The sequence below is a fragment of the Sinocyclocheilus anshuiensis genome, unplaced genomic scaffold (genome assembly GCF_001515605.1).
Source record: "Sinocyclocheilus anshuiensis isolate Anshui unplaced genomic scaffold, SAMN03320099.WGS_v1.1 scaffold2229, whole genome shotgun sequence".
Lineage (NCBI taxonomy): Eukaryota > Metazoa > Chordata > Actinopteri > Cypriniformes > Cyprinidae > Sinocyclocheilus > Sinocyclocheilus anshuiensis.
The window spans coordinates 455,238-466,850 of record NW_015552799.1 but is presented as its reverse complement, the minus strand read 5'-3'; the positions used below and the strand labels follow the sequence as shown (position 1 = coordinate 466,850).

Below are 11,613 nucleotides of genomic sequence, written 5' to 3'. Positions count from 1 at the left end.
TTAAAGGGAAGGGATGATGATATTTGTCTCACTCTGGGTTGGGTTATGGCACTGTTTTGGTTCAGTTCTGGCTAAAAAGATCTGGACCAGTTTTGGGCCGGCAAACACGAGCTAATCTGGGCCACACTTTAGCTGTTGATATGATCCAGACCCGCGACTGGGTCGCTCTCAGCGCTTCCGCTCGCAGCGGTCTGTCACGCCACATCAAAGAGCGTCAAAACGGCATTTACGGATTTAATTTCCTGATAAAATATACATAATTTTAAAAATGAGACTTTGTTTCTTATCGAAAAGAACAAAACACAAACCTTACGATTACAGAATGTAATGTATAGTAATAATGTATAGCCTAGTGAAGATCTATTCACGGTTATGAATTGAAACGGATTAAGTTCCGCTCGTGCAGTGGTTAAAATTACACTGTATTTGTTCGGTACAATTTTCGGTACGAATAAGTGTACCATTACACCACGGCTATGAACTGAAACGGATTAAGTTCCGCGTGTGCAGTGGTTAAAATGACACTGTATTTGTTCGGTACGAAGAATAAGTGTACCATTACACCCCTAGAAAACATTTAAAAAACCAAAACTGCACTTACCTGCATAAGCATGTGTCTGGGCAAAGGCTGTTGTTGTAAATAGCTTTTTCATCATCGTCTTTTTTAACGGCGATTGAAAGAGGAAGCAGAGCGGGAAATAACGGATATATTTTCAAAATGTCAGTAATCCACCAATAGGAATAAGGGAAGACACAAAGCAACCAATAGCATTGTTGAATGGGCTGAGATGTGGACTGCCACTAACCTGCCAGCAGTTTATATGTGTTTTTCCAAATAAAAGCCAAATGTTAACCATAAATTAACATATTCCATGGTGTGCCATAGCCAAGCCACATATGGCTCTCAGTTGTGTGCTATCATCTGGACCATATACCTCAAAAAAATTGTCATCCAAAAGAAAATTCCCTCCAATTCTAAATCCATGGCAAAACATATACAGTTAAAGTTTGTCCCATATGTGCTCAGCCATGCCATACCTAGGCCAAATGTGACAGCTATCAGCCACATTTGGCCCAAACGTTCTTGCTATCTGGGGACTGTTTGTATACAGTCTATGCTCTATTCTGACCAGCGCTGAAAAACTGAAAAGTACTGAAAAATAACAGGCATCACGTTAGTTACATGGCACGTCTTATGAATATTAATAAATGATTCGTGAAAACTACGTGACAGCGCCGCCTATTCATTAACACCTGAATAATGACTTGCATAGCCACTGAAATGAAACCACAAAAAGAAAATCAAAATATGAAAAATAATATTTGGATTATTTCCCACAGAATAAGTCGTAATATCTTGACAAAAATGTTCTAATAACTAAATAATAACATAATAAAAATAAATAACTAAATAATAACAAAATAAAAATAAATAATAAAAATAACTGCACTACATTAGTTTCACCACTAGATGGAGGAAATGTCAACTCAAAACAGTAATCAACAGCATTTTCATTCGTTTTAATTTTTGAACATGAAATAATGCAAACAGAAACTAACACTGACTTACTATAAATTTTACTTAGGAAGTCTAATAAAACCTAAAAACAGGGCGTCAATGTAAACCACAAAAGAACTGCCCGCATTTTTTTCAGTCAAATCCACAGTGTTAAATATCAGTTCATTGCTTGTTTATGATGATCATGCTTCAACAAAAGTAAAGCAGACAAATAATATATTGCTGCACTTAAATTCAACCTGAAATTAATTCAGGTATATTTTAGGGCAAAGGGATACATGTTACACAAAATAGATCTGTATTTCCATAAAACATACCATAGACATCCATGGTAATACAATGTTTTTGCTTTTTTAGACACTACCATGATAGTAATACCACAGTTTTCTTTAAGTAATTATAATACCGTAACTTCCACAGTGATTTATTGGATGGGTATAGCCTGATGAAGAATGAACTATAAGCATGGCATAAACAGAAAGATCCTGAAATGAAACCATGAGCTCTGAGACGCAGAAAGGAGTGCAAAAATACGTTTTAATAGAAAAAAATAAGATTGTCTAATTTAAATAGCCTGCCTTATCTTTCTCTCTTTTTTTTTGTCCATTATTGTATGCTGTAATGTTTGCCATTCATTTTCACACATCTGAGGGCAGACAACTCATGTATACAAAACCATCACCACTTAAAAAACACAATCCAACTCCACACAAACCTCAAACATCAGGAAATTTAGTATGCATTACCCCTGCATAGAATCGCAAAGCTAGCCTCAGCAATCAAATCCATTAAAAAATAATAATGAGCAAATATTATACAGTTATTGTCATACACATATATTTTATATTTATACAAGTAAAAAAAGAAAGAAAGTAAAGCAACTTATGGGAAGTAACAGAACATTTGAAATGTCAATATACTTAAAAGTAATTCGGAAAAAAAAAAAAGAAAAACTATATTCTGTATTGCTTTGGTCTGTGCTTTTGTTGAAGTCATCCGTAGGGTTTGCCGAACCGCATGTCAACTCAAAGCCGGTATCAGCTGCGGCCGGTCAGACGAGCTCGATTCCCTTTGTGTCGTTTCATCAGCTCGTTCCTCCCGCGAACCGTCGATCAGAATCCGAACACGTCCTCGGCGTCTGCAGCCTCAGCATCGGCTTTGTCCCAGTTGCTAGGCGACAAGCACTCTTCAGGGTTGTAGTCCTGAGGGTTTACCCCAATGTCCAGCATCTGGGGGTTAGTGCGAGACTCAGCGAGTCTTGGGAGAAAAACACACAAACAGAATGAGTGAAACCGAAAAACACAGGGCAGCAAACATCTCCACAACATCAGTGGCGGTTCAGATCATGTCAGAGAGCAGGGAATACATGTGCAAAACACCAGAAACAACACTTTAAATATGCATGGTAAACTTCTCCCTGATCTGGAGCTCTTCGCTACATTTTAAAGACATGATAAAATAAGCGTATTACTCTCGCATGTTATGAACACGATTGTATGAATGGACAGCGCTCATCAGAAATATATATATATATATATACACACACACAGACATAAAAAATATATATACATCAAAGACTGATAAAAATCTTATATATTAGCTATATATATATATATATATATATATATATATACAGTTAAATGATTTTAGCAAATGGCTGCAATATAACAAAGAGTGAAAATTTGAAGGGGGTCTGAATACTTTCCGTACCCACTGTATATATATAAAAACATTTAATTTAATGTTTATATACACACACACTTAAAATAATTTAAAAATATTAAATAAAATAATAAAATAATATCTAAATGTATATATGATTATATGTATATAACATATATACATTTATAACATATAAAAAATGACAAAAGCACATTACAACAAAATTACTAGGGCTGGGTTTTGGCACAAATTTCACGATTCGATTAGATTCTCATTCACAAGCTTTCGATTCGATTACCGATTCGATTCGATTCAATCTCGATTATTTTGGATATACTGTATATCAGGTACAAGGGAAAAAAATCTCTCAACTAATGCTGTAAAATATAAATGAGAGTCATTTGGTACAACATTACTATAATATTGAAGGTTAAAACTGACTGATTTGTAAGCTAGAGCATACAACTGTTAAAATGACACAATGAAGTTTTTAAAATAATAAAGTTACAATCACATAATAACATTTTTACTTCACTTCGTTTTTTTTTATATAAAAATTTAAATGGTGGCTGTCATAAAAAATTGATGAATTCATTCAAACATAAATTAAACATAAGAACAGTCAAAATTATAATGAATATGTTATATGGTGCATATATTTAGCAAAATACCCCTCTCTACAATTTATTTTTCTAGCTGACTAACGAGTTTATGGTCACCGAATATGTTTGTTTCTGAGGTAAATGTGACATTACGTGACCATGTTTACAAGACTTTATATTGACGTCTTTGCGTGGTTGAAACACTGATTGAGCGATTACATGAGATAGGATACAGATTGTAAAGTTGTACTCTTTCTTTTAACTTACCTTCGGATGTTTAGTCATGTTTATTAATGTGGAGGAGATGATCAGTTCACGTGCGCCACGCGCTACAGCGATCTGTCACTCCACATTAAACAGTGCCAAAACGGCATTTATTGTTTGAATACTGCAATACAATGGACATAAATTGAAACCTGGGACTTTGTTTCATATTAAAAGCACCAAAGCACAATGCTTATTGCGATTTATTGGATGGGAAGTGTCCTTCAATATTCCGTCCATTAACTGAAAACAGGCTAAAGATTAATTAATTGTTTACCTGGGTCTTCAGTCTATGATTAGCTCACCTCACCTCTTATCTCACAAGTCTTGGGGTTTGAGTCGTTCGTTCATCACGTGACAGCCCCATAAACTGACCGCATAGATTAAGTTTATGGGTCTGTCACGTGATGAACGAATGACTCAAACCCGAAGACTTGTCGAATAAGAGGTGAGGTGAGCTAATCATAGACTGAAGAATCTGAATCTGAAGAATCTGAATCTGACTGAATCTTTTATGTTTCTTATAGCGTTATAGTTTTGTATTGTTTGTAGTGTGATCAACGTTTGCGTAAGTAGTAGACGTGTTAGGGAAGTAACACGTAACATTTTAATTATATTTAGCTAAAATGAATGAAATGACTCGAAAAAAGATTCGTTAATTTTGCTGAACGAGACTCAAAGGCCCGAGTCGTTAAAATGATCCAAACTTCCCATCACTACAGGCTAGACTAATCGATTCTTGGGATTTAAGAATCGATATCGTTCTGTAAAAAAGAGAATCGATTAATATCGAGATATCAATATTTTTTACCCAGCCCTAAAAATTGCTACAACTTCAACTAAAATTAAAAAGAAACTGAAAATCTAACCTCAATTAATAATTCAAAACATTATGAAATACTATAATAACATATAAGTAGTAGTAAAAGAACATACAAACGGTGTGTGCATAAATGCTTCATATGTAGGGTTGGGAATCACAAAGAGGTTCTTTTTGTTAATTTTAATTAAATTTAATATGATTAGAAATAAAGGCTGGACACTGTGAAATAATACAAATAAAAGAAATTGACAATATGTCTTTCTATTGCATTGCCCATGCAGAGTGATCAGTCTGATTTGTGGACTGGTGTCTTTTTAATGAATCTTTCAGAAAGAATCAAACATCATTGATTTTTTTGGAGTCATCAGTTTGAATCAGTCTAACGTTGACAACTTATGGTTAAAGATTCACACATTCACAACAGAGTTTTGTTAGTGCTTTACTATTTATACAATAATTACTGTTTTAGAACATCAGCTTCCTCTAAACGTACTAAAAGAATCCTTAACTGAACCATAACGTGGAATCGGAACGGTTACATTCCTTATGATTCCCATTCCTAGACAGAAGTCTATAAGCTGCACAAAATACGCATGAACTGTCTTTTGTTTTTTACTACCCTAAATATAGAGACAGAACTCTGTGGCTGAATGTCACATGATGTGAAATCAAACCTCTGAGGAGCTGGAATGAAAAGTGTGCTGTGGGGAAAAAAAAACGCACAAAAAAAACAGGAACATCTCTTGGAATATCACTACGGTAACACTGCCACACAGCCTCAATGCACTTTAGTCAAAGTCTCTTATGTTCACCAAGGCTGCATTTATTTGATCAAAAATACTGTAAAAACAGTAATGTTGTGAAATGATATTACAATTTAGGATAACTGTTTTCTATTTGAATATATTTTACAATGTAATTTATTCCTGTGAAGCAAAGCTGAATTTTCAGCATCATTCCTCCAGTCTTCAGTGTCACATGATCCTTCAGAAATCATCCTAATATGCTGATTTACTGCTGAAGAAACATTTCTGATTATTATGAATGTTGAAAACAGTTGTGCTGCTTAATATTTATGTGGAAACGATACATTTTTTTGCAGGATCCTTCATTAATAGAAAGTTCAAAAGAACAGCATTTATTTGACATACACTGAACAAAAATATAAACGCAACACTTTTGTTTTTGCCCCCATTTTTCATGAGCTGAACTCAAAGATCTAAGACTTTTTCTATGGAAAAAGTCTTAGATCAGCTCATTCAGCTCATGACAAATGGGGGCAAAAACAAAAGTGTTGCGTTTATAATTTTGTTCAGTGTATAAATCTTTTGTAACATTACAAATGTCTTTACTGTCACTTCTAATCAATTTAATGCATCCTTTCCTAATAAAAGTATTAATAAATAAAAAAAAAAACTTTTACAAACCTCAAAACTTTTAAAAGATAGTGTATGTTGTGTTCCACTGATAAAATAACATCATGAAGGTGATAAATAATAACAGTAAGTTGTATTTTTTTTCTATACTATGGAAGTCAATGGCTACCGTCAAGTGTTTGGTTACCAACATTCTTCAAAATATCTTCTTTTGTGCTCAACAGAAGAAAGAAACTCATACAGGTTTGGAACAACTTGAGGGTGAGTATGATGACAGAATTTAAATCTTTGGTTGAACTATCCCTTTAAATACAGCGTCTATCCAGAATAAGGTTCATAGTAACAGACTTTGTGACAAGGCAGTGGCGGGAAACTGACGACTGATCACAAGATGAACTAGGAAAATATGAAGATGAATCCAAATGATGTTTCTACGACTCTTGGCAAAGAACCCTGCCATAAAGTCCTCAAAATCCTATAGAACAGGTGTCAGAACTGGACAGGGTTTTGAGCCGTGAGGAGGAACATGCATGAGCTGCTACAGATGGAGAACTGGACTACAGTCGTACACTGTTGTGAATGATCATGGTGTTGTGAAAGAGTGGACTATGACGGATGAGGACTACGCCACAGGCACATTTCACTACAGCTGAGGTGAACGACATCTTTACCTGTGTTGGACTCAAAACTATCCAGACTGCGGCTGAAGGAAGTAAACAACATCAGCATGAGAAAACAGGAGCAGTGACTCAGTGTAAGCTGCATGTTTAGTCAGCATGTCTTGGTTCGCTGTTGCCATAACAGAACTTCCACATTGTGATATTTTTATCAACCTTTTTTTTTTTTTTTTAAATGTCCTGAAGGAGTTTATTGAGCAGCCAGTGAAGTCAAAGGTTACCGCTGGGCTAATGTTGAGGAAATGAGGCCAACTCGTTAGTTCAACTGAAGCTGATCTCTGATCTCTGCTGTAAGATCCATTTCTTTGTAAGACTAAATGCATTAAGCATTATTAGTGGTGTTTGCTTAGGTAAGCATGACTACTACTGCTCACACTTGGGGTTAAAGATTTCAACACACTCCCAAGTATCAAACATTGGTGTATAACCAAACAACTTTTAACAATGTAGTTATTGTTAACTGAAACTCTTAAAAAAAAAAAAAAAAAAAATGGTAATAAAGCTTAATAATTTAAATGAAATTAAAAATTAAATACGAAAAACCTAAACTTAGAATTAGAAATGTTGGCTTGACAACTAATTAAAATAAATAAGTTTAAGTTCACTTAAAAATGGTGTAGGATTAACTCTGAAACAATTTTCACTCAGAAATTGCTAGTACATTTGACAAATATTTACAAAGAAATGGCAAGTAACATTAAAATTTTAAGTAGAAAGATTTTTATAGTATTTTCTTGGCAAATGTACTGCAATAAGCTGATTTTGAAATTTTTTACAGTGTTGAAGTATTAAAATGACTAAAACAAAGCTAAAAAAACTAAATATAAAAACTAAATAAAAATTAGAGCTAAATAAAAATTAATGAAAAAAAAAATGACAAAAGTGCAAAATTACAAAACAAACACAAATAAAATAGCTAAAAATTAAAGCAAATTCAAAATATTAATAAACAGTATAAAATAATACTAAAATAACACTGCATATAACTTAACCATTTGTGCTATGAACATGAATGACATTAAATTGTGCAGCAAAAATTGCAGTCACGGTAAACTTTAAGGATGCAAAATTACTTACAATGCAACAAAAAGTAAGAGTAGCAGGATACATTTTCTTTTTTGAATATGAAGAAAATAAATAATAGCAAATTTAAAATGTTAAAATATTAAGCACTATATACTCTGAAAATAATGCACACTTATTTTTCTTTATATTGGGTCAAGAGATCATTCTGACATTTAGATCTTCTATTGGACAAAATTGAAGTTCAGTACAACTAGCCATTTCATTTTATTTGTACATCAATCACACAGTGATGTACAGAAATGGTCAATTATAACCACAATATCTCTCATCCCAGTGTTTTGGAGAATAAACCATCACAAAACACTAAAACAGCTTCAGTTTTTGATGGAAAGCACTTCAATAGTCTTTAATCAGAGATTTACTCACTCCCAATTCATCCTTGATTGGAAAAGTTCTTGCATGTCAAAGATCTAGAACGTCTCTCCTCACACTTACAGGGTGAAAGCATGTTAAATGGAGATTAATGAAGTGCTGCGTTTGATTAAACGCCAACACTTTTAATTACTGCACACGACAAATAATCAGCGTGAATCAGAGATGGACTGAACCCCCGCTGCTGTAAAACAGCTCATCTCATGTCTGCTAATCTCTCGGGAATGGCACTCCGTGTGTCTGGATGAAGAATGACCATCATTACAAATCGTTAAACAGCTGTTGTTTGGTTTGCAGAATAAAATGACTGTTAATTAGTGCCATTATGATCCCATAGTATGCAAATAATAGTCATTTAAAACATGACCTAATCATTTGGCATCACAATTGTTTGATTTGTGTATACAGGCAAGCTGGAACATGCATATTATCCCAATAAAAATATTCTCTTAAAGGACTTATATTATGAGGCATCCATTTTTCCTTAATAGTTTTAAATTAATGCTAAAGAGTGTAATTTTCAAATGTTAAAATACATTCTCCTGTCTGTCTTAATGTGTAGAGACAAACGACTTGCATTCTATGGTGTTATCAAAGCATATGTCAATTTCAAAGGTCCATAAAAAATTATTGGTATATTAAAAATTGTTCAAATGCTGGGTTTTGTTAGAGGCTTAGACTGTATATCATTTGAACTTATCATATTTAATGCACCTTGAACATGGCTGAGAAAGCCCACCCTGAACTGGGCAGAGGGTGCAATATGACGTCTCGTTCTATATTGTGCCATATGTAAAATTCAATGGTCCATAAAAAAAGGTTGGTAAAGTAAAAAAATGTTCTAACTTTGGATATTGTTAGAGCATTAGACCATTTATCAAGTCCCATTGTCAGATGTAATGCAGCCTTGAAAGTAGCAGAGAAACACTGTCACAAATTAAGCAGAGGATGCAGTCTGACGGCTCATTCTGTATTGTGCATATTTAATGTTCAAGGGTTCATAAAAAAAAAGATTGATACAGTAAAAATTTTAAAAAATGTGGATTTCTGAACAGTCTGAGAATGTTTATCACTGTTAACTGTCAAATTTTATGCAACACTGAAAATGGCTGAAAAATGCCTCCCCGAATTAGGAAGAGGGTGCAATATTATATCTCATTCTGCATTATCCCAATGTCAAGTTCAAGGATCCATAAATAAAGATTGATAAAGTAAACAATTTTCTAATTTTGGAATTTGTTAGAGCCTTAGATTATTTATCACACCACATTGTCCGATCTAATGCAGTCTTGAAAGTGGCAGAGAAACACTGCCACAAATTAGACAGAGTGCAATATGACGGCTCATTCTGTATTGTGCCATATGTAAGGTTCAAGGGTCCATAAAAAAAAAAGACTGATACAGTAAAAAAAATTTCAAAATTCGGATTTCATTACAGTCGTTGGCTGTCTTTCATTGTTAATTGTCAAATTTGATGCATCCTTGAATATGGCTGAGGAAGGCCTCCACAAATTGGGCACAGGGTGCAATATGATATCTCATTCTGCATTATCTCTATGTCAAGTTCAAGAGTCCATAAATAAACAATGGTAAATTTAAAAAATATCAACATTTTGGATTGTATTACAGTCATAAACTGTATATCATTCTTAATTTTAAAATTTCATGCAGTTGAATAACCAACCAAAGAGTTTATTCTCAGAGCTGAATGCGTCCATCACAAATACCGCTGCGGTCACATAATGGAGCACCAGGAATAGTCGTGCCCTATACTCCACATCTGTGCTGAAGTTATAGTATGACCTGTTAAAGTTCAATACGCAGGGTGTTGTGGTGTAAAAGTGCCAGATATAATTCCAAATAAAATTTTACTAACCTTGAGAAAGCCTCATCTAGACCATCCTCAAGTTCCTGCAAAAGGCACCGCAGAGAATACAACAAGTTAAAATAAACATCTTCATGTGGAGACCATATGGGTTCTTATTACTGCAGCAGAAACTAACGTGCTGTTAAATTAAATAAAATGTGCTGTTTTATTTAAAAGTTAAATATTAATGTAAAATAATTAAAAAAATAAAACTTGAAATCATTGTATGTAGACTGAATTAAATAAACACTGGTGTCTTTTTAAAATGACCAGTGAGTGGTTTTCTCAGTATTGCTGACATAAAAAGCATCAATTTCAATTCATTCTGATTAATATTAAGTAATTATTCAGATCAACTGGTGAAGTACTTTGACTTTAGATATATTGGCACATGTCTGAAGCACATTTGTGCAGGTGTGTGTGTGTGTGTGTGTGTGTGTGTGTTCCTACCCATACAGTGTTGTTGTTCTCTGTGCTGAGGTTCTGTGCCAGGTGTGTGCCGTCTATTCCTGAGTGATCTTTTACTCCACATTCAAGGTCCAGTAGATCCCCAGTGGCCACCTCTACAAACACAAATGAAAATAATGATAATAAATAAATAAAGTGAGAAACAAATGACAAAAACAAATTAAAATTAAATATATAAATAATTAAAATACACGAATAAAAAATGATTAAAAACATAAAATAAAAAATATGTAAGAAAATAAGTAAAACTTAATAATGTAAAAAATAAATGCAAAAAATATGATTTTTTAAATAAATGAAATCAAGTAAATAAGTAAAAATAAATCAGTAAATGCACAAAAATAAGAATAAATGTAAAAAATTAAATTAATGAAACAAGTAAATAAAAAAATAAAATAAACGAATATGTAAAAAACAAATAAATCATGCAAAAATAAGAATACATGAAAAATAAACAAACACACAAGCAAATTAAAGGGGTCATATGATGTTGCTAAAAAGAACATTATTTTGTGTATTTGGTGTAATGAAATGCGTTTATGCGGTTTAAGGTTCAAAAAACACATTATTTTCCATATACTGTACATTATTGTTTCTCCTCTATGCCCCGCCTTTCTGAAACGCGTCGATTTTTACAAAGCTCATCGGTCTGAAAAAGCGAGGTGTGCTGTGATTGGCCAGCTATCCAGTGCGTTATGATTGGCTGAATACCTCAAGTGTGTGACGGAAATGTTACGCCCCTTACCATATTGTGATGATGCCCTGTCAGGCCGGAGCGATGATTCAAAAACATGAAAACCCATTATAAACGAGGCATTCGTTGCATCCAGTGGGGAAATAATTATGGATTATAATGACTTATACTGTCTGGACTCCGCTTCGTCCACGGTGAAAGCC

The 11,613-nt window shown here is 33.7% G+C and overlaps 1 protein-coding gene across 5 annotated transcripts in view; it reads right to left on the bottom strand.

The window, feature by feature from the left end:
• Positions 1 to 1,506: 1,506 nt before the first annotated feature.
• The window catches only part of LOC107667965 (low density lipoprotein receptor adapter protein 1-B-like), a 53,479-nt gene continuing 43,372 nt past the window's right edge, over positions 1,507 to 11,613 (bottom strand). For 3 of the 5 annotated variants that reach the window (XM_016459694.1, XM_016459695.1, XM_016459696.1), the window contains 3 exons: positions 10,699 to 10,811; positions 10,258 to 10,292; positions 1,507 to 2,776 (listed from right to left, as the gene is read on the bottom strand). In XM_016459694.1, the coding sequence (XP_016315180.1) occupies positions 2,632 to 2,776; positions 10,258 to 10,292; positions 10,699 to 10,811 (293 nt within the window). In that variant the 3' untranslated portion in view covers positions 1,507 to 2,631. Of the gene's footprint in view, positions 2,777 to 6,917; positions 6,950 to 10,257; positions 10,293 to 10,698; positions 10,812 to 11,613 lie in introns of all 5 variants that reach the window. The other 2 variants (XM_016459698.1, XM_016459697.1) reach the window with 2 other exon arrangements.